This window comes from Atheta coriaria, unplaced genomic scaffold (assembly GCF_025399875.1).
Source record: "Atheta coriaria isolate IRGN ID8LTWV9N9 unplaced genomic scaffold, Caltech_Dcor_3.1 hic_scaffold_4_pilon, whole genome shotgun sequence".
Classification (NCBI taxonomy): Eukaryota; Metazoa; Arthropoda; class Insecta; order Coleoptera; family Staphylinidae; genus Dalotia; species Dalotia coriaria.
Genome location: NW_027045446.1, coordinates 946,448 through 971,070, shown reverse-complemented (window position 1 = coordinate 971,070; position 24,623 = coordinate 946,448). Strand labels below are relative to the sequence as shown.

Sequence of the window (24,623 nt, the reverse complement as noted above, 5' to 3'; positions counted from 1 at the left end):
GATGTAATACAGAATTACATAAGAAGCGTTTAATGTACATAGAAAATAATAAATGGCAATAAATAAGCTGTGTTTGCGCCTTAAATATGTCCGTAAATAGTTTTTTAGCACTGAACAACTTTCATATTTCATAAGTAAAAATATAAATTAATAACTGTATTGTTCATTCACTTGAAATCATGCCATTCGCCAAATCTTCTTCATCATTTATCTCATTCACTCCTCAATCTTTTATTATTTATATACCCTACCTATGTAAAATGCATAATCATTGAATTCGTTCTGTTTTCATCTTCAAAACGCTTTACATTTGAATGTTTTGCTAACAAATTAGCAGTGTATCAGTTTATCAGTGAAAATATCCCCGCCAACAACACCGGTACATGGTACATCTAATAAATAATTGATCTTTGGTCTCTTGTTAAAATTATTACCATCATAATTCACTCGCGCTCTTCGTTTGCATTTGCGTCCACTGGCTCGTCATCTTCAATTGCATTTATTGCACAATCCGTGCGCGATTAGCTGCATTGGCATCAGTCCAACTTCCTAGATTACAAACAGATAGATTTCCAATAGATTAATCATAATCACATCATTAAATTGGGGAATAAATTGCGCAAGGTCTAAAAGCAACACCAATTTAGTACAAAAAAGCATCAAAGTATTGTAAATATTCAAAGTTTCCAAAGCAAAACGTTGAAGAAACAGGCATGCAAACACAAAATACGAAATAAAAACCAAAACAAAGTTTGTTACAGTTGGATTAATCAATCAATGAAAAAACACCACCGAGAAGAGCCGTTATATCTGTACCGATATCTGAAAGTATTAGCAAATATTCAATTAGTAATTATTTGATGAATGTAACATTTGTAATTAATTGATTGTGTGTGAGGTGAGAGATGTTGATTTCGGTTGGGTGTAAGCGTCAAATCAACTCGGTAACATCGAAAAAAAATACTAAACAAAATCATAACAGAACGCACCTTCTAGGTATAGGGGACTCGTACTTCGGTACGTATTTTATGTGCACAATTAACCTACAACAAAACACGACAATGTACATTTGCTTGTTCATCAATATATTTCATCAAATTGCGTCTGTTTACGGCCGTTGTTGTAGTCGTCACACATCTCCGACAATAATGTAGTTAAACGTGTTAGTTTTTAAATCTTTCTCCACTTGAATAGCACATAATTAAGGTTATGTTATCATTCAATCTCGAAACGGAACTGAGCAAAAGTTTCCCAACAACTATTTCGTCTCATTCACGCAAGAACATCATATTTCAGGCACATGTTTAGCTTTTCATCATCGCATCTTCACTTGAATTCATTTTTTTCCTTCTATCTATGTATTAGTAAGTCGTATCGTAATTTATATATTACTATATGTAGTCAATTTATCATTGTTTAAGTTATTTAAGTTATTATTATATGCATATAATACCTAAAGTTGTTGGTAGTTTGTTTTTTTTAAATCTTCGTTAAGTGTTACGATTTTTCACATTTCACTCGCAAATGAACAACTTTTTCACAGCCCCCTACCTAAAACACAATCGCTCATTGATGTTGTTAAATGTTTACAAAGCTTAAAAAACGCATCTCTCAATCAAATAATCAATCATTCAAATATTCGCATGTACTGCTTAAATATTACAAGATTTCGCCTTCTTCTTATCGTCTTACAGAAGGTAAACCAACGCTACAAAGAGGTGTCCTCAACTCTCAACTCAATATGTACACATACACAAAATGGCTACCACCACCCCCACCACCACAACCTACCTCCTACTAAGCTACCACCAGAAAATACTAAAAAATTAAAAACACAACCAAAACATAATCCAAGTTGTAGATGACTAGTAGATGAATAAAAACAACTAAATAAATATAGGAGATGACTAAGTTGAAGTGAAGGGGATGAGAGAAACAAAATACTTCTGGCCCAATTCTGTCAAAGCACACATGCTGAGAACACCCCCAAGACCCGTCAGCCAATGTCTGCATCCCCGTTGAGCATATGCCGGCTGTAGATCGCCTGCCTGTAACTGTACCTATTTGTTTGCGGCGAGCGCGAATTGCGCGCCGCTGCCGGCTCCGCCTGCACCGGAGGCATCGCTGTGGCGGGCGCATCACCCGGATGACAACCGGTGGCTTCATCCAGCTCGCCGATGCAACTCTCCACCAGACTCACGCCCAGTTCCGGATAGGCGGACATCTTGGATCGCAGGATGTAAGCATAGGCTCTATATCTTTTAACCTACGAAATATAATAATGAAAAACATGAAAAATTTAGTGTTTTATTGTAAAATAAAGTAAATACCTCAAAATTTAGGTAAACTTCGCGTTCTTTGTAGTTCTGCATGACTAGTGACTTGGCATTGCGCTCCGGCGGCGATCTGCGATGCTCCTCGAGCTCGCTCTCCAGTCTCATAACTCTCTCCTCGTGATCTCTCAATTGTTCTCGCTAAATATTACAAAAAAAACTTAATTTTTAATTCCGTAGATGATAAAAATGTATTTTTCTTACGAAATTTAATTTGGTGTGACTGCAAGGTAACAGAGGCCGTTGAAACTTTTTCTGCGACCCAACAGCCGCCTCCAGAGGCGGCGCGGAAAAACTAGCGCATACAAAGTTGATGGTATCAATCCATGATTGCAGTTCTTTCGAATCACTAAAAAAACAATCATTAAAACTCAAAAAAACATAAAAAATCATTAAATTTACCTAGTTTGGAATAAATATTCAGCCTGATCAGCCGTCTGCAGCCTAAAAACATACTGCTTCTTCGTGTAGTCCGTAGCTTTGGTCGCCAGGGCATGGTAGATGCGAATCGCATTATGCAGATTGTCACCCATCTGATTCTTGCGGAAGCCGTTCTCGTCCTTGTGCAGATAGAGGACCATATCACGCAGTGTGCAGTAGAACATCTTCCAGCTGCGCTTGTGAAACGGCGCTAGAAAAATGCAGCAAAGGCCTTCGAAACAGCTATTTTTGTTTGCCAACATGCTGTGCGATGGCGGTAATCGCAACTTGCTAAGAATACGCCAAACACTCCTAATGCAAATCACCGCTAGACAAATGTTCTAAAATTCTAGTATACAAGTCATGATGAAATCAACAACTGAGAGATAACGAATGAATGAAAAGTGTTTGGTTTGTACAGATGTGAGAGAGTGTCTAGGTGGTGTATTCAATTGTATAGCAAGCAAAGCAAGCAGAAACTACTCCTAGAGTTTTACTAATATTAATATAATAATAATAATAAGGTGATTGTGTGGTAATAAATAACTTTCGTTTGCAAATCGAATTTGTAGAATCAAAAATATGTTCCAGAAGACAAATGGTAAGGTGCAAAATAATTGATATGTACACGTTTCTTGTATCGTTTCAATGTTTTTTCATGTTGTTGGTTTGTGTTGGTTTTGTTTTGTTTCTTGTGACAAATTTGAAACTTGTAAATTGCTTGCTTACCAAACACTTCTGTCGCATCATCGAGAAAATAAAGAAAAAACGTAAGAAAAACCAACTCTCGAGAAATAAAACTCAAAAATAATCAGAACACACGTTGGTAGTACGTTGAACGTGCGAGAGAAAATGCGGTAAACCCTACGAATTTCTATCAGTCAATCTGATTCTACGCGCGGCGAGACTCACTTCGTTTGGCGTTCGACTCGTAGCAGCATTTGCGCATCACGTAGCCCTTCTTGTATTCCGTCGCGTTGGCAAGGCTTGGCACGTCCAGGAACGGATTCCCGCCGAGATGCTGCTCCATTATCGGCTTCTGCATGTTTTGCCATCGTGATCTGCGCCGTGTTTGTCACTGAAAACCCGCAAAATGGTAAAAACATATAAACGCAATTAAAACCTGTATTCTTACCTGCCCATTCGAGGTGGATTTATTTCAGCGATGGCGTGGTAGAGCTGGCAAGGTACTTCCCGCGGAAAGTTTTCGTTCATTGTTAGAGGCCGGCGAGATTACCAAATGAACTCGTGGCGTCATCTTGCGATTGATGTTCTGCGTGGTAATAGAAATCAGTGTTGAGCAGCATTATTTAACGTTAACGTATACTGGCGTCGACGCAAAAAAGTAAATAAAATAAAATGGCGGTCGCATTTTGTGGTACAAACCTTCTGTAATTAGGGCGGGATTTTGGTCTAAGAATCTCTTTGAAAAGTATGCACAGAAGCACGCGTTAGCGCTCCTGCGTCTCACCGTGGTGACGAGAATTGTTTAAGGAACTTGCGCAGTGCAATGTCTAACGTATCCTGAATTGAAAGTTAAGAAGGTTCCTCAGGTATTCATCAGCGCTACCGCACATTAAATTCATTGCTAAAATCAACCAAAACTTAAATTTTTGCATAAAATAATTGTGCTGCCATACTTTTTGCTTAAATGCTTGCTTGAAACATCTGGCTTTTAAACCCGTCCAGTTGTTGCAGACGATTTGCAGACGTATCGCTGACGGCGCATGTCAACCATATTCGGTGGTAGTGAAAACCATGCGGGCTATCAACATCAGCTGTATCTCGGGAAACCGGCGGCATTGAAGACGCGGGACGTGGCGCCTATGCCGCCGCCGCCACCCTCCAGCAACGCGCGTTCTTCCGGCCTCGTCCTCAAACTCATTATCGCCGGAAATCTTTACAAACACCGCAGTTAATATCACACACAAAATAGGGTTGACAATACAATATAATACAATATAATACAGAATCACATGTTATACCAATTGATGATAACAATCCATAAATTGATAAGATATCAATCATCAATAAATCTTAAAATGACTCACCTGCTCGCGGCGATTGTTTGCACACTGCCCCTTCCCGCGATCCTTCACCGTATCCTTATCGGGTCCCTTCACCTGTATCACAATGCGATGCTCGGAATCACCTTGATTACAACCACCCGCAGCAGTTTTATGCGGCTGCCGTGGCTCGGACACCAGCAACGTACTATCACTATCACTATGATCACTGATCTCCATCACGCAGTCGCGGATGCCCATGCTGTCATCGTCATTGTAGTCCGGACTGGAGATATTCGAGATGGCCTCGGAGACGCTAAAGTCACCATTGGTAGGCGCGCCATACGCGGCGGCATCGGAATGCGGACCATTGGGCAACGCATACGGCGGCGCACGCCGACTCCCACTATGGCTGGACATCACCGAGGAAGACACAGAAGTAGGCGACTGTGGGGAATCACTGCGCATCGGCGACGACGACGTCGGTGATGAGCTGCTACCATTCGAGATGGTATGACACAGTTGTCCCTTGCCAGCGTTACCAACCGGCACGATTGGTAGCTGTTGGCCATCAACGGGCGCATTGTAAGTCCATACGATGCGATCGCGATCCGCTTGGCTAGCGGGCGCCGTACCAATCCCGCTGCCAACAGAACCATAGCTAGCATCCGGTCGGGTATCTAATAAAGTATTCAACGAGCTGGTGATATCGTCATCCACGTCGATATCCACCGTGCTGATACTTTTCGCGTCCTGTAGTTGATCCTCAGAGCGTGAGGTGCGCACAAAGTTATTGAATTGTTTGCCGGCAGCGGTGCCGCCGCCTTCCGACGGCGACGGCGTCGAGAGCGCATCGTGCGTGCGCTTGTTGGCACTGACAGGGGAAGTGTTCGCCGAGTTCGTCGCGTTGTGATGATGATGGTGATTCGACCGGTGGCCCATCTCCATTTCGTTGGGGGAGTTGGGCACCGAATTGTGCTGCGGCTGGTTCGTCACGTTTTGTCGTTGGTGATTCGAGTGGCTATTTTGATACTTCATGCGATTATCCTATAGAAAAATATATTAAGTAGCGCCATCTATGAATGTATAGTTGTGAATTTTGATTGCATACCTTAAATAATTGTTTAGGTACTATAATTGGCTGTGGTTGCGTCTTGGAGATGTTCAGAATATGCTCGCCAGTCATCATGTACGCTTCGTACTTGGCCTTGGGTGGCTTCTCGCCGCCGAGGGGCTCCCATTGCAGTTCGTCCTGGTGGTGTTGTTGTAGGTGGCGTGCGTTGCGATGGTGCACCTTGTTACCGTTCGTCGTCGTCGTCTTGTTGTTGTGCTGCAACTGATCGCCGGATTTATCGGTGCCATTTGTTTTGTGGATGAGCGGCTCGGGCCGATTCTGCGCCTGCTGCGGCTGCAACGGGTGCTGCTGGTATGCCGGTAAACCGGAAACGACCGGCGGCGTCGGTGTTGTTCTATGCACGCCGGCTAGGTCCCCGTCGGTCGAGTGCAATTGCTGTTGGCGGACTGTTGCCTTTATTTTTGGATCTAAAAATGGGGAAAAATTGATAAAAATCGTATTTGTTTTAACTAAAATATTGATTTTTTAGCTTAAATTCGGGTTTTGAAGCAAAAAACTACATAAAATATTCACGATTTTTAATTATCAGTTAATTATTGAATAAAATTATCAAAATTTCAAGTTTTCTGGAGAAAAATGACGATTTTTGAGTTTAAATTCGTGTTTTAAGGCAAAAAAAACTACATCAAAACTTCAGGATTTTTAATTATTGGTCAATTATTGAAGAAAATCATCAAAATTTCAAGTTTTCTGGAGAAAAATGACGATTTTTGAGCTTAAATTCGCGTTTTAAGGCAAAAAAAGTACATAAAAACTTCACAATTTTTAATTATTCGTCAATTATTGAAGAAAATCATCAAAGTTTCAAGTTTTCTGGAGAAAAATTACAATTTTTGAGCTTAAATTCGCGTTTTGAGGCAATAAAACTCCATAAAACCTTCACAATTTTCAATTATTCATCAAATATTAAATAAAATCATCAAAATTTCACATTTCCCGAGGAAAAACTTCAATTTTTATGCTAAAATTCGCATTTTAAAGCAAAAAACACCAAAAATAAACATTTTTAATAATTTAATTAATACTAAATTAAATAATTACCTCTTTTGATTTTTAATGTCACAGGATCCGTGGATAAACGTAGACATTTCAACACTAAAATCATAATTTCATTTTCATTAGAATTTTCCTCATTTTTTTTTCTTGAAACTTTTCTAATCAAAAAAATCTCGTCTACCTTCTTTGGTGCTAAATGTGTTTACGTCCGTCTCGTTGACTTTCAGTATGACATCGCCGATCTCGACCTGTAACAACACAAGCAGCGTCAATAAGGCCCATGGCGAAATAAAACGCCGGCAAACAAACAGAATTATTAGTTCAGCACATCGGCGACGTCATTATTGGATTGAGGGACGAAGAATTGCAGGCGGAAGACAAAAACATGTTCGGAATAAATAATATCGTAGCAAGCTTTTCATCTTTCACCTTTCATTTCGTAGTTTTTGTTAACATTGCAAAAACAACTTCATAGTAAAGTAATAGTGAAGCTATCTTCTAGTGAAGACATTTCACTCAGGAAAAACAAAAGGAATCTGTCGATAAGACGAGAATAAATGTGTTCATCGTGACAGGATAATGAGATTTCGAAAACCACGATTTCTAACAAAATTGATGAAAATTTCGTGTTTTCGCTTAGAAAATGTATCATGTTTTGTAAATACGTAAAATTGCACGATGTAACCAAGGAAATGATTATTGGATGGGAAGGGATATATATCGCAAGTGGAAAAACAGGACAGAAAGCGCGCGTAAACTATACGAGGAACGTAAAGCGTAAAATAGGCACAAAGCTTAAGGGAGATAAAGCACATAAAGCGCTTGCTTTACTTTCGAACTTAGCGCGGGCAGTTTTCATAATTTACCGAAAATACAACACGATAAGACGCCGCCTCTCTAAGAGGAAAATGAAGACGTAATTCACAAAGAAAATGCTACAAATTCGGGTTTATGAGCTGCGGGATTTAATTTTCAAGATTTTATCCACAATTAATTTAGGAATTTAGTCTTTTGAATGTGTTTTCGTGAACTTTGCTCGTAAAATCTCCCAAATTTCGTATTTTTAATCGGTTTCCATGTGCCACTTGACTACTTCGATAATACCGAGCTTTTGGATTTGGAGTTTGAGTTGTGACTGAAAACGCGTGTTTGTATATGTAGCACAGGGCGCCGGCACAAGCGTATTAAAAGCTTTCCTTCATTTTCATTTCATCACAATAAGTCACATACGCGATAGAATGTAAATGAGCGTAACGTTCACTTATGTGCAAATATAAAGCACATTGAAAAATGTTTTTAGTTTTAAATTTCTGTATCGATTTGAACTGAAATTTTATGAATTCTCTCCCAGGCAGATGCGAAATAGTTATGGCTCAGGAAACATGGCGTGACAATTACTCACCAAACGCTCTATAGCTCTTGGCGGCGAGTGGCGCTGGTGGCGGCGAGCAAGGGCCTTTCCTCGCGCTCGCACACGCTCATTACATTCCCTCTTCAGCGAGGCGCGGCGAGTTTCATGATTACGAAAATTGCGCACGATGTGCACATTTTATCGCATGTTTTCCACACTCACACTTCGACAATGGTTAAAAATGCAAAAAACATACGTACAAATACATACGTTAGGGTAATTTGAATTTTACATTACTAATATTCACATTAATCATTTAAAAGCTTCCTTTGCTAAGTCAGGTAACACTGAAAAAATGTTTTTTGTAGAGTTCGTTACAAAAATTGATTTTAACACCCTGTATATGAAAAAGTAACAATGTTACGTATTAAATATTAAAAGAAACCAATAGGGAATTCAATTAGCTATAAAATGAAACATTCCCGACTATTTTTGTAGTAAAATTGTAGAAATTATTAACAATTTTGTTAAATATTTCATCATCTTGCAAATTATAAAGTTGAACTTTGGAGCCATCTAGCGGCTAAAGTAATTAAGATACCTTCAAAATTTAATCATCTATCAAAGGGTAATTTAATTCTCTTTCTAAAAACGTATCAACAATTATTTTGTTTGTAAAACTTTAAGAATTATCAACAATTTAGTAAAATATTACAATTCTCATCATCCACATAAAAAAGTTGAACTTTAAAGCCCTCTAGCGGCTAAACTAATAATGATATCATTATTTTCTAAAGGAGACTCGAAGAAGAATTTAATTGGCTTTCTAAAAATGTATCAACAATTATTTTGTTCCTAAAACTTCAAGAATTATAAACAATTTTGTAAAATATTACAATTCTCATCATCCACATAATAAAGTTGACCTTTGAAGCCCTCTAGCGGCTAAATTACTAATGATATAATTAATTTTTAAAGCTGACTCTAAGAAGAATTTAATTGGCTTTCTAAAAATTATCAATAATTATTTTGTTTGTAAAACTTCAAGAATTATAAACAATTTTGTAAAATATTACAATTCTCATCATCCACATAATAAAATTTTGTTTGTAAAACTTCAAGAATTACCAACAATTTTGTAAATATTTACAATTCTCATCATACATAATAAAAATAGAACTTTGAAGCCCTCTAGCGGCTAAACTACTAATGATATCATTAATTTACAAAGGTGACTCGAAGAAGAATTTAACTATCTTTCTAAAAATGTCTTAACAATTATTTTGTTTATAAAACTACAAAAATTATAAACAATTTAAACTAAAAAATCTTTTTTTTTTCTGCAAAATAAATTCTTATCCATTTTGCAAATTTCCGAATCCTGTGGTAAAATTCTCTATAACCCAAAATAAACCACGTTCAAATCCATCCGTTGGCGGCTAGACGGATAAATTATCCCCCACACCACACCGATGCAAACAACAATGCTCGCCTTCGAGATACATCCAGAGATAAACGTAATAAATGCTTTCATTAATTTCGAGCGCGTCACTCCAAGTGCTTTGTACTATTGTGGTCAGAATTCCACAGAAACGCAAAAAAGTAATATTGACATTATTATTACTATTATTAGACATATAAATAAATATAACTTGTAAAGTTTAATAAATGCTCGTGTCTCATATTATATCCATAATTGATAATAGCCGTTTTCGTAAATTCTTGCTCTTACGTATTACACTTTAACGACCTACATAACATGGCGCGTAACGAGCGCAAAAACAAGTCTACGCATGCTCGCAGATAAAGCGACACAGGCGCGACATAGAATTGCCATGAATTGATGATGAATCAATGTTTTGCACAAGCGGCCTTCAAGTGCTGATAAACCGCAATAATAAATGGAAGCAGGCGCTGATAGCAGTAATGCACTGTTCCATATTTGGAGAATGCGGTAAATTGTAGCGTGGTGTAATTGAAATGAATGAGATTTGTCGAGTGAAAGTTGAAAGTTTCAGTCAAGTTCATTCGAAAATTGATTTTAACGCCCTGTATACGACAAAGTAACAATGTACATATTATATTATTTATGAAATCGATAGGGAATATATTATCTATAAAATGAGACATTGCCAGTATTATTATTAATAAAATTGTAGAAATTATTAATAACTTTTATTTAAATATTACATTTATTTACATTCAAATGGTAAAGTTGAACTTTGGAGCCATCAGCGACTAAACTAATGATGATATCTTACAAATTTAAACGTTTGTGGAAAAATTTAATTATCTTTCTAGAAATGTCGCATTGATTATTGTGTTAATAAAACTATAAAATTATGAACAAGTTTGTTAAATATTGTATTTAGCATCAGCCAATTATAAGTTGAACTTTGAAGCCATCTAGCAGCTAAACTACTAATGATATCTTCGGATTTTTAAACGTTTATAAAGAAAATTTAATTAGCTGTCTAAAATGCCTTAATAATTAATTTGTTGCAAATCTCCAAGAATTATAAATAATTTTGTTAAATATTCCATTATCATCACCCAAATTAAAAAGTTCAGATTTCCCTGCCCTCTAGCGGCTAAACTATGACTATTATCTTTAATTTTTAAAAGTTTATAGAAGAAGAATTTAATTACCTTCTAAAAACCTCAACAATTTGTTTATAAAACCACAATGATTACAAACAATTTAAACTCAAAACCACTATTTTCACATCCGGAATTGAATGCTCTTTTTATTCACTGATAAAAGTTTCAGTCGCGAAAGTATACCCAACTCACTGTGTGCAAATGGAAAGTTGGTGTAACCGCCAACAAAATGCGGATATTGTCTGAATTCAATTCCCCCGCGTGCACTGCGTTCACACAGTGTTTATCGGTTATCTTTATTTAGCTGCCAGAGAATCGTGTGATGTGTCTACTAACCGTAAAAACACAACAATACAAACAACACACAAAAAACCAGGAGTATCCGAATCATCACTCCACACAACATGTTGTAATATTTTCAACTATGGGCAGCGTGAAGCGGCAAATAAACGCAAATTACAAATTAAAAATTAAATGCGTGCATATTCATTTGCACGAGGAAGGCCAATTTCACGGGGAGATAAATGATGATTCTAAACACGCAAACAAACAGAAATTTGAAATAATTTTGTTCAAGTTCAATTTTGAAACCATCTAGCGGCGAATTTAATGGTGATATCTTTAGTTTTTTGTAATCTAGAAAAGAATTTAAAGTGGCTTCCTAAAATGTCTAAACAATTATTTTGTTTGAAAAACTAGGAGAATTATAAACAATTTTATAAAATATTGCAAAATGCATCATCCAAATGATAAAGTAGAACTTTGGAGCCCTTTAGCGGGTAAACTAATAATGATATCATTAAATTTCAAAAATGAATCGAAAACGAATTTAATTATCTTTCTAAAAATGCCTTAACAATTATTTTGTTATCAAAACTACGAAAATTATAAACAAATTTGTAAAATATTACAAAAATCATCATCCAAAATATAAAGTTGAACTTTGGAGCCATCTAGCGGCTAAACTAATAGCAATATCTTTAAATTTCAAACGTATAACAAAAAAGAATTTAATTATCTTTCTAAAAATGTCTTAACAATTATTTAGTTATCAAAACTACAAAAAGTATATACAATTTTGTAAAATATTACAAAAATTATCATCCAAATGATAAAGTAGAACTTTGGAGCCCTCTAGCGGCTAAGTTAATAATGATATCTTTAAATTTCAAACGTATGACAAAAAAGAATTTAATTATCTTTCTAAAAATGCCTTAACAATTATTTTGTTATCAAAATTACGAAAATTATAAACAAATTTGTAAAATACTACAAAAATCATCATCCAAAATATAAAGTTGAACTTTGGAGCCATATAGCGGCTAAACTAATAGCGATATCTTTAAATTGCAAACGTATAACAAAAAAGAATTTAATTATCTTTCTAAAAATGCCTTAACAATTATTTTGTTATCAAAACTACAAAAAGTATAAACAATGTTGTAAAATATTACAAAAATCATCATCCAAATGATAAAGTAAAACTTTGGAGCCCTCTAGCGGCTAAACTAATAATGTTATGTTTAAAATTCAAACGTGTATCGAAAAACAATTTAATTATCTATCAACAAACAACTAAACAATTAATTTCATAGCTTTAGAATAACGCAAATTAATCTGCAATCGAATTAAATCAAAATCCCCAAAGCGGAAACAATGAGGAAGCATGTAATACCGAAATCAATATTGCAATATCCAGGATTATCGAAATGTGTTCCTCTGATAACTAACAAATGTAGAAACACAAAATATTCAGGACGCCACTCACGAATGATATCGAAATATTCAAATCCTCTATAACTTCGTATTGATCGTCTTACATAAACTAGACTAACTAAACTATTAACAAGAAGTAGCAGATAATATTTAGGTCAATATCACACAGAGAGCTAAAATGTATTTTAAATGTTTTATATACGATAACTTTGATCCTTTAGATGATTCATTTGTCAAATACGGTGTCGGACACGTGTAGCTGTAACGCCGCACTTAAGCTTCAAGGAAAACCGGTGAAAAACACAGATCTAATCGATAAATCGATTACCAAGGCACTGCGACGAGTTTGTTTTACAACCTAACAAACGGGCGAAAACATTTCCCGAAATTCATTTCGATAGGAATTAATTTATTTCGTGCAGACGGAGGATTGTTTCGTTAATTGAAGAAGTGCTCTGTCGGATGAGTCTAGAAACTAGTGGAGTTGAATTGTTGAGTTGTAGTTGAGTTGAGTTGAAAAGTTTGCGTGCAAAGGCTAACAAAACGAAGGGAAACAATGATTAAACCGCTAAATTGAAATAATACAACAAGTAATTATAAATAATATTGGTAGCAGAATGAAAACTGCAAGAATTGTTAAAAATTTAGTTAAATATTGTGAATATTATTGTCCAAATTATAAAGTTCAACTTTGGAGCCATCTAGCGGCTAAACTAGTAATGATATCTTTAAATTTCAAACGCGTATCGAAAGAGTTTTTAATTATCTTCCTAAAAATATATCAACCATTATTTTGTTGTAAAAACTTCAAGAATTATAAACAATTTTGTAAATATTTCATTTATAATCATACAAATTATAAAGTTGAACTTTGAAGCCATCTAGCGGCCAAATTAATAACAATATCTTTAAATTTCAAACGTGTATCCAAAGAGAATTTAATTATCTTCCTAAAAATGTACCATCAATTATTTTGTTAATAAAACTACAAAAATTATGAACAATTTTGTAAAATATTGCATTTAGCATCAGCCAAATTATAAAGTTGAACTTTGAAGCCACCTAGCGGCCAAACTAATAATAATATCTTTAAATTTCAAACGTGTATCCAAAGAGAATTTAATTATCTTCCTAAAATGTATCAACAATTATTTTGTTGCTAAAACTTCAAGAATTATAAACAATTTTGTAAATATTCCATTTATCATTATCCAAATTATTAAGTTTAACTTTGACGCCATCTAGCGGCTAAACTAATAATGTTACCTTTAAATTTCAAACGTGAATCGAAAGAGAATTTAATTATCTTCATAAAATGCCTTAACAATTATTTTGTTGCTAAAACTTCAAGAATTATAAACAATTTTGTAAAATTTTCACTTAACATCATCCTAATTATATAGTTGAACTTTAAAGCCATCTAGCAGCTAAAATAATAATAATATCCTTAAATGTCAAACGTGTGTCATACAACAATCTAATTATCTTCCCAAAAATGTATCAACAATTACAATACAACACTTGGTTGTCTCACATTCACACTCGAACTGTAACTCACGCGCGCATTGTTTATTCATCCGCGTTGGCTCCGGTTCCGGTCACAGCCTCCTCGCAAAGTGCATTGTTTATCCGCGATGTTTGTGCATACATCAAGGCCCTCTCTATTCTATCAATTCTCCGCAGAGTTTCGCAAAGTTTCCACTTTGCAATACACACATCAACAGCCGATTTATTTCGCGAGCGAACATTCGAGAATATCCACGCATTTATTTTTCTTCTTCTTTTTCCGTGTGTTTGTGTGTGTGGAAAACATTAAAATTTCATTACCGCGGGATGAAAGCGAGAAAAATACGTAAAGCTCCGACAACTTTATGGAATAAATTACATTAAATTCGACCGATTCGAAGGTTGGGATTTTTGGGCTTTCGGGGTTGTGTGCGAACCAATTTAATATTTAAAACATGTCCTACTTGTCGTACGATCCACCACACCGGAAGCCATCAGAAACATTTCACATTCCTTCATTTCAATATAACACTTTAAATATTTAAACGTAATATTTCACCTTTCATTGAATATTTATGCGCACAAACACCCTGTATATTAATTTATCCACTGATGATGGCCAGAAAAAAAGTCTCCAACTTTTAATTCGCCTTTGAATGTTTTAATTACGCTTAATTTCCGGCGGACACACTCTTTTTAGTCCTGTTTGTGGTTGGCGGCGGCGGTAGTTTTTCTTGTCCCGATAGTAATTTTGCGGCCGGGCCGCATCGGAGGCGGCTGCGAGCGGCGCGGCGAGGACGACTCAACTGGGTCACACCCTTGCTCGTTCGTCGGCACTCGCCTCCGGTGGGCCGTTTCGGCATTCCACGCCGCCGCCGCCGGCAGCAGCAGGCGCGCGCCTATCGCCGCCATGGAAAGAGAGAGGGAGGGCGGGAGCGGCGGGGCAACGAATCGAATTCATACAGGGCGACTCAAAAAACCCTCAAAAACATTTCCATCATAAAATATCGCAATATTCCCTAAAAATCATTATAAAAATTAAAGAAAATATTTTTAAAAAATGTTTGGATATTATTGGGACATCCTGTATGAATGTCTCCAGCCTGCGGCGTCGTGGCGCCTCCACGTCGCAGAAAAAACACCCACGATGCTTCATCTTTTCTTTCTCTGCCGTGAATCTCCGCACAACAATTTCTGCTAGATTTCGTAATTTCAATGTCACCTTTACTCCTTACTCCTTCACCTGTATTTTCTACAGGTAGTTAATAAACGCAAGCAGTTCACACTAAGAAAACGCATAAAGCAAGAGCTAAAGTCGCAAGTGCGTTGTAAAAATGCGCAATAAAACACGTCGGAAAATTGAGTTTTCTTCCGCTCAATAATATTTCGTCTTTTTTGCGTTTTTGAATTTTTCGCACGCATGTTTTATTTTATGCTAAACACATTTTGTTTACGTCTTATTCGTAAATGATAATTCGGGCATTCGAATTCCGCCCGCGTAGCCGGATAACTTTTCCCTTGCATTTGCAAACGCTATAAATTACGTCTTATTTTCTCTTGTAATTCCACGGAAATTCTAAAGGCAATTAAAGTCAGTCAGAAATAACCCTCGAAAAAAGAGTGCCAATGCTATGAGTTGCGGTACAATTATCGAACTTACTAGGTGACTAAGTAATAAAGTGATAATTAAATTACACTCGTCATCAGTGTGAGTTGAAATTGTAAAGATAATAAAATAATTAGGCCAACACTAAATTGAATCAACAGTCGACGATAATCGCCAAAAATTAATGCTAATCTAAGCGATGAAGATTAATTAATAGTATCAACACTTTTGCCAATTCCAAAAAGGCGAGAACTAGTCGTTGAAACTCATTAGTAGACAAGTGGTATTTAAAAATACCAAATAAGTAAAATGAAGCAAGAAAAGTGTAGAAAATTAATTAATTAAAAACTCCAAGATAATTAGAAAATGAGTGGAGAGAAGTTAAAAAACAAATTAAAAACAGGGAATATTTGAAAGCAAATTAAATTAAAAATTAATTTATCCAGAAAATATCCTGAAAAAAGTTGGGCTAAAGTGTAAAGTAGAACTTTGAAGCCATCTGGTGGGAAAACTAAAAATGATATCTTTAAATTCTAAACAAGAATCAAAGAAGAATTTAATTATCTCCCAAAAAATGTATCAATAATTATTTTGCTTAAAAAACTTCAAGAATTATGAACAATTTTGTAAAATATTGAATTATAATCATAGAAATTATAAAGTTGAACTTTGGAGCCATCTACCGGCGAGAGTAATAATAATATCGTTAAATATTAAACGCTAATCAAAAGAGAATTTAAATAGCTTTCAAAAAATGTGACAAGAATTATTTTACTCAAAATCCTTCAAGAATTATGCACAATTTTGTAAAATATTGAAATATCGTCCTCCTAACTAATTTCTTCTTTAGAGCCACCTACCGATTAAATTAATAATGAAATCTTGAAAATTTGCATCGTGTATCAAAGAAGAATCTAATTATCTTTCTAAAAATGCCTCAACAATTATTTTGTTGCTAAAACTTCAAGAATTATAAACAATTTGTAAGGAAAAAGCAATTTTAACAAGAAATTAAAACCCTATTTGAACCTAAATTAAATTCAAAATTAATTTGAAATTTTCCCAGAAGAAAAGTAAAAAAATCAAACTTAGATTAAATATTTCCAAACATCAAAGTGTCATTATCTTTCTCCTTAGCTTCTATAGTCAAGTGGAAAAAACTATGGGCATGTCATGAATATCTCATTACATCCGCCTTCGTTGTCACTTCCTCCGCACTTCCTACGCATACATCACAATTCCCAACTCCTCAAAAATCGAAATCACACATCTTCAGATTGTTATTTTCCAATCAGGAGAAGTGCATTCCCAAAAACACACAATACTAACTATGGTATATTGAGTCTGGAGACTCAAATCAACTCTCAATGCTCTCGAGCAGAGAGACAAGTACGAGTAGGTTGTTATTTCATGAATTTTTCAACAACGTGAAATATCTGCACGGCTAAGTCAAGTCGACAGCAATTTTTCAAACAACCATAACACACACAATACACCAGACATTTTCTTGTCGTCCAGAGTTCACTGAAACCCTGAAAACGCTAGTTACCAAATTTCTCCAGCCATGTGAGATGTTGATATATCCAAGCCCCTTTGTTGATTATATTTTACACTAGCGCACAGCACACAAACACTGTCCACTTGTTAGTTCACAATGAATGCTAGTCGTAGACTGAAACTGGAACTGATTAGATTGACGCGTTCGCTTTTGTGCGTTTGCGCTTTTCAAACGCCCTGGGCGCTGTTGTTGGTGCGTTGGCGTCGCGCGTTGTTTTGCGGTCTGCGTGCGATGATTCACAATTTCAGACACCGACATAGCCAAACAATGCTTAAATTGTAATTGCGATAATTAATCATTGACAAACACACATAAAAAGAAGAAAAAAATCAAGTTAAAATTAAAATCCGGTTTCAATTACGTGCAGAAAATAAATTTCAATGCCTGGCGCATACAGAGAAAACTTTCTAGTGGCATTTTATTGATTTGATTAGAGTGTGATTTACGAACAAGTAGGGTCTGCTCGTACAGCTACTTCTAATCCGATAATAAACTTGCTTACGAGGATATTTTCACCGCAATGTGGCAATAAATTGCAGAGATAAATAAAAATTTATCGAAAATCATGACCTGGAGTTCCTCGAGTGGTTTGCGTGATGATTCAAACACAACTGGGCGCTATGGTCAGTAGACTACCAGCAAAAAGTGGAGGGGGACGCACGGCGCGTCTCGCACACTAACCCCCACCACTTTTCGCGGGTAATTCGCAGGTATAATAGGCGAACGCGCAGTGCGCACTGCGCTCAGTCATGCTCCAGTCGCGGCTCCTCTTACCCCCACCACTTTTTGCGGGTTGTGTGCAAAACCGCCGGTATAAAAGGCTCCTATCTCCCCCTCTCCTTTTTTTCTCTTCAAATGCACTTCCTCAAGTGTAAATTATTGTAAAATCGATTCTTGGCGACTACCGTTAAATATTTCCGCTCATTTGAATGTTAAACAAGTTGCACATTCCGTACAACTTTGTACACGACTCAACTCGCATACTAATCGTTGCAATATCATCGATAAGCGACGAATTAAATTACATAAAGCGAAATTAAATGCCACCAACAACCAACAAAGTAAGATAATTAAATTTTTCAACGTTTTGTTTTAAACCTACGGTTTAATAAAAAGTTTCCAGCTGCGAAAGTTTCGCGGTTTTCCATTATAACTTGCTACAAGGCTTTGTTTTAGTTTTCGGCAGCCGCCAAGTCATCCCCACGGCTTTTCTTCAAATACTAGAGCCTAGCTTGCGGTAAAAATCCAAAGTAAAATAAAGTACAGAAAGATGTCCAACTCAAACACGTGATAAAAGCTGCATGCTTCAACTTGTACTAATAATAAAGCTACTTTCCTAAAAGGACACTAACCAAACTAAAACTAATTACGCTTAATTGTCGCCGGGACTCGTCAGTTCAAGTTTTAATTACGCCCGGAATAAAATTACATCAAATTACATCAGTTGTACCAGTACCCACCTACCAGTAGCTTCCGATCGGAATTCATGTGGCGCGCGCGCGCGGAATAAATCTTCATCTCGCATTCCCATGCATTTTCATCGCGGCGCGCAACAAGAAGAACGATTGCGGCGCCTTGAAATGCTCAATAATTCCGCCACGCTTTGCTTCTGAGCCGGTTAGCACAGCCGTCTGTCGGCTTTCGGCGGATTTCACCAAAGCGGGAATAAAAATAAAAGAAATCCCCGAGAGTTTCTTGGATTTCGCATCATAGTTATTCGTAAACCCTCGAAATGATATTTAACACCTCATCTTTTTTCGAGTTTAGTTTAAATTAACTACCTTCTGGTGGAAATCCAGGTCAACAAGGAAATTAAAATTAAAATGGAAGCGCGCCCAAAACGCCAGTTTATGAAACCGACGCAATTTCTCAGGCGTTGAGCCCTGCGGTGAGCGGCGGCGCTAAGCCATGGAAGGCATCATGAGGACGTGGTCGCGCAATAATTATGTAAACAGCGTCTCGCGGTGGCGTTAATTGCCTACGCCCGAATTCGACTAACTGCCGTTTACTCTAGGTATCTACCCTATCCTACTCGAACAACACCCCTGTAATAGTAATTGTAATTGTATTCCAAAGTAGTTTACCAAGTAAACCAATACTGAAACATTTGCAAATTCTATTTATATTTGACATTTGACAAAATATCGTCAAGGTTCAACGTTGGTCAAAGTTCAAGACAAGTCGTTACACCACTGATAAATTAGTTTTAATAAAAGTTAAGAAAAGTTGTGAATGTGTGTGCATGACAGCCGCGCAGCTTGACCTGATTATTTCATGTCGCAATTACGCACAAGTACCTTACCAGATGTTTAATTTAAAACTCAGAAATTTCTAATTTTTACTTTACACTTGATTTCCAACCATATTATGCAGATATGGCATAAAAATGATGATGATTTATGATTTATAATGACAATAAGATTAATGCAGCACTTTTCGAGAATACCGAAAAGGTTAAACCGGTTAAACTCAACCAGAATAGAAATAACAATCGTAGTAAATTATCGACTGCAAAGAAAAACTGCAAAACAAGTGGAAACACAGCCGCGTATAACGAGGAAAATTACCCCGAAGCATGAAAGAAAATGCCAACAGCGTCGAAAGAAAAAAAACACCAGCAGAAAAAGAATTGGAAAAGTAAAATGAAGAGAAAAAAATGAACACAACACAACGGAAAACTTTTCAAAGCATAAAATACACGTGTTGTAGATGTATTTTCGCATGGCATGCCGCGTTTTTTTTTTCTTTTTTAATTTTCCATGCTTTCAAGTGCGAACATTAAGCATGTTTGTTTTGCAGCGCGATATTAATTTTAATTAACATGAAATTTGCACACAACGCGTTATTTCTCCGCGCAAAAAAAAAAGAATCGAAATTACCATGGATGGCGAAAAACCCTCAAAACGTGTGTGTCATGCGTCCCAGATTCAAGTCAATGACATTAAAAACCTAAACAGTTACAGTGATTTTATAGGGTTTATACGAGCAGCTTATTGCTAAGAGTGGAGGAGAGGAAATAGTGCGCCACTGGACGATGGTGATGGCGATGGGCGAATTTAGGTGCTGCACGTTTCCTTTTTACGACTTGCAAAATGCCAGCACATCAACACCTCAAGGAAATCGATATTACGCACTCGTACTGGTGGTACTCATGTCAAACTCCGAGCATATAAATTTACCATTTTGACTTGGATATGAGAACGATGATGAACATGTTGTAGGTAATTGCTGATTAAATTTTCGAAAGAAAAACACAGTAGAGACAAGATATGTGAATTTTAGTTCAAAACCGGTATTTTGGGTTGATACGGTATTAATTCTGAGACTATTTCTATAATATTAAACGGTTTTGGTATTGGAAATGAAAAATACCGGTATTTGAAAAATAAATACCAGTTAACCGGTTTTAATACCGGTATTTTTACACCTTTACTAAAGTCTGTCAAACAGTAGTGTTTTTTAAGAGACAGAAGTAAAACATTGAGAGAATCATTACAAAAACCCACATACCACTAATATACGATGTTTCAAGCTAAATGTCTCTGAATTTACTTTATTTCCTTTTTCTTTATGAATTTATATCCTGACCTATTACTCTGGACTCTAGAATCCCCGCGTCGGTTATACGGTTAACCATTAAAACATTTTAGCGCCGGTGCGCTTTTCACAACTCGTTAATCATAAATCAAACGGCACGCATTTTCCGCATAATACTCTCCGCCATGTTCGCCATTTCCAGCGGTAGTCTCCAGCTCGCGTCCATTACGGTTAATGCGAGAAGGACGACGAGTTAATACGACCACATCACCCTCAACTTCCTTACTCCTACTTTTTGCGAAAATAACCCAGCCAAAGCAGAAAAGTAAAGTAAATACAAGTACCTATACTACACTACTACCACCACTACTACCACTATAAATAAAAATGACGTTTTCCTTAAAATATTTTACAGGCACCAGTTGGATAAATTGGTAATGACAGATTTATACGCGGCGTTAAACACTATCAATAATGGCACGTAGTAAATAATTTACGGAGGAAACAAAAGAAAAAACACGACGCAGTGCATATTATGATAACAATATATAAAAACGGAATAAAATAACACAAAACAAATCATGCGCCAGACATGTGCATGTAAGGAATACAGTATAATTAATGAGTTTTAATTACACACCTGCGCTCAGGGTGCGAAAACTTTATCGAAATGATAAGTTTAAGGCCTAATCATGTGCCTGTATTACACACATAATATAAAGTTTGTTGTTGGGTTAATTAAAGTTTAGCAAAGAGGAAAAAATACAACACCAACAAAGAAACGTCAGGAGGCAAAATGTCTCAGGTATACAATCTGACGACAGGAGTTAATCAATAAAGAAGAAATCACGTATAAACATAATAAAAACGGAAGTTTCTTTGAAGCAAATAGAAGCTAAATAAATTATTTTAATTTTAACTTTTTGACGTTGAGCACAGAGCATCAAAAGTGAATAAATTTTGAATGAGCAGTAAATAGATGCCGTCAAAAGTCAGATATCACTTGCTCATGAAAGGAGTCATAGATGAAACATAGAACACATCTTGCGAGTGTATACATTATATTTACACGATTTACCAATGCGATGTAATCACTATTAATAGTGCAAAATTCCAAAATATAATAAGTATTGAAATACCGGTATATTTATAATCAAATACTGATCATCCTTACTAATATTATAAATGCGAATGTCTGATGTTTGTTACACTTTCACAAGACTACTTAACCGATCATCATGAAAGATTTGTACACATATTCTTGAAGTGGTCCCCGATAGGTTATAGGCAGCTTTTATTTAATAAAAAATAATTTTTAAATAAAATAAAGAAATAGTTTAGCCAATAATACCTCTGCATCTGGCTATTTGACTACTTTAACATAATCTAGCATTCCAGCAATGAAGTTCAAACCTAAGTACTATAGTACCATCACACTGTATTATCACACTGTATTACCGACAGCTACGTCAACATCAAATCAATTGGCTACTATGGAGACTGTACACTGCTTCCATAGACTATACTTTCAGCCATTTTAAACTTCCCGCCATTCTGCCATTTACTTCTTCTGTGACTACAGACGCGTACGGAAGCAACTTCATTATTTTTGATGTTATTCGCGAACAGAAGCCAAAGGTTAAAACCAGTTTTCAATATGATACTGCTTCGATATAAACCAGTATTGAAAAATATTGGTATTTTTAAATAAAATACCGGTTTTTCAATACTATTTTGAATTTTTAAAGAATACCGGTATTAAATTGAGAGTCAACCCCTTTCAGGAAGGCTGCGCATGCGTATTACCACTACATAATTATAAACTCAAATTAGTGAAAACAAACAAAAACACGTTTTTAAACAAATTCCAACACTTCTCAATCCCAAACAGAAAAATAATCACCCTACCGATGTTTCACATCATCCTTCTTCTGCTTCTGTTCTTCACCTATCTTCAATTTCCACGTTTGTATTCAAAATGATCAGCATACCGTAAACACATGTGCGTGGTACAAAGTGCAATATATTTACACGGTAAAACACAAGCAACAAATGTAATTGCACTCAATTTTTCAATACTTTTCATCACCGAAACGCAAAAAAGCAAATATAAACAATTTTTGATGATTCAATGCATTCATTAAATCATTAAATTCTGACCTAGTAACACAAATTTCTCCTATAATAATAAAAAACCAGCCTAAATTATACCCAAAATAAAAGCAAATCTAACCTTGTTTTGAAATACACATACACGTGATTAAAATGCATGTTTGTGTGCATGCCCGCCGAGTTTATTGGCGTGTTGATACGGCGTTACTAATTAGAAACATTCCGTTGCAGAAGCAAGCAGTCAAACACACTCGGATATACAGTGTGTTTACATTACATTACAAAACGCCGGTTATTATTGGAACAACAATTCAACAATAACAACAGCATAATGTGTACAACAATCGTGTACAAACAAGCCGTAATTTATGCTCGCTTAATATTCACCGCATTTTTTGTATTTACTTTTATTTGAACGGTGAATCCAAACAAGTTTTAACACAATATATTAATCGATGATACGCACCGACGAATAAATTCACTATTCATGAATTATTAACAATATGCACGGATGCGGATAAACGACCTAACTGCACATTTGTCTACCAGTTTATTCTTTTATGTGAATAATGACTCATAAACGTAGAAAAATGAAAGAAAAAATGTAATATTTAGGTTGTAATCAAATTCTGAGTAAGGTATGCAACCAATTGTACACTCGGGTGTAAAATTAGGTTATGTAAGTTGAAAATCTCTTATTTCTGAGTCATTAAACTATAAAATTAAAAGAAATGCATAAATATTTGGGTAGTACTAAAATTTTGAGTAAGATATGCAACCCAGTATGCAATAAGGTGTGAATTGAGGTTATGTAGGCAGGAAATATGTCAATAAATCAATGACATTTTAATTATGCAAACATCCGGCTGAATAAATGCATAAACCGTAGGCAGATTGTTGCAAAATATGATATTCGCTTACCTCGCCGCTCTCAGCCGCTGGCGAATCGTCAATGATGTTGAAGATGATGGGCGGCAGGCCGGGTTTGCCCAGCAGCGAGAACCCAAAGCCGCTGTTCTCGCTGCGGCTGAGCACCACGAGCAACTCTTCGGCCATTTGCAGCTGCAGATGCTCTCCTCCTCACGACATCGAAACACCAAACATATGACGATCACTACAAACAAACAAACTGTCAACGTTACACATCTATGCTGTTGTCTATTACATACCTGTTATGTTGCACTAACAACACCACACGTTTATCTTGTTTTATTTTGTTTATTTTGATTTAGTAACGCGTGACGCACGATTAATTTCGCTTTTTATTTCACCAATTCACATAACCTCCGTGCGTGTTTCTTCGCGGAGTGACCTCACCATCGACAACACCTAGCCAGGCATCTGCTGCGCTTGCTGCATCCACATAACACAAAACATACACGACGAATTTCTATTTCAATACGAAACGAACGAAAAAAAACCACCACTGGTTGTCGATAATGCAGAGCGGTGGATACAGTGGTGGTTGTGCTGCATTCGCAAACGCGGAATTCACTGCGCGAATCGCGAATCAATGCGGCAAGCGCGGCGATCACCACACCGAGTGCAGTCTTCGGCCAGCGCCAGCATCACGCACACAGAGCCGCGCGCCGGCGAACGAAATCACCAAGTGCGCAAAGTGCGACCGAAAAAACAACAAGCGCCATTGTTGAAATAAAACATCAACCACCGCTCCAAAACCACACATCGCGCGCCCTCTATATACCAAACCCTAAACTAACCATCAAAAACTCATAAAACATGGCC

The 24,623-nt window shown here is 36.3% G+C and overlaps 1 protein-coding gene across 1 annotated transcript; it reads right to left on the bottom strand.

Moving 5' to 3' along the window:
- Nucleotides 1-14: 14 nt before the first annotated feature.
- Nucleotides 15-24,623, bottom strand: LOC135790769 (PH and SEC7 domain-containing protein-like). Its single transcript, XM_065301043.1, has 13 exons — nucleotides 24,047-24,623; nucleotides 23,799-23,991; nucleotides 7,072-7,138; nucleotides 6,936-6,989; nucleotides 5,871-6,301; nucleotides 4,805-5,806; nucleotides 4,225-4,277; nucleotides 3,666-3,814; nucleotides 2,736-2,964; nucleotides 2,538-2,682; nucleotides 2,331-2,474; nucleotides 2,061-2,266; nucleotides 15-1,043 (listed from the first exon to the last, which is right to left on the bottom strand). Exons 2-13 carry the CDS (start codon nucleotides 23,931-23,933, stop codon nucleotides 974-976), a joined length of 2,685 nt encoding a protein of 894 aa, XP_065157115.1. The 5' UTR covers nucleotides 23,934-23,991; nucleotides 24,047-24,623; the 3' UTR covers nucleotides 15-973.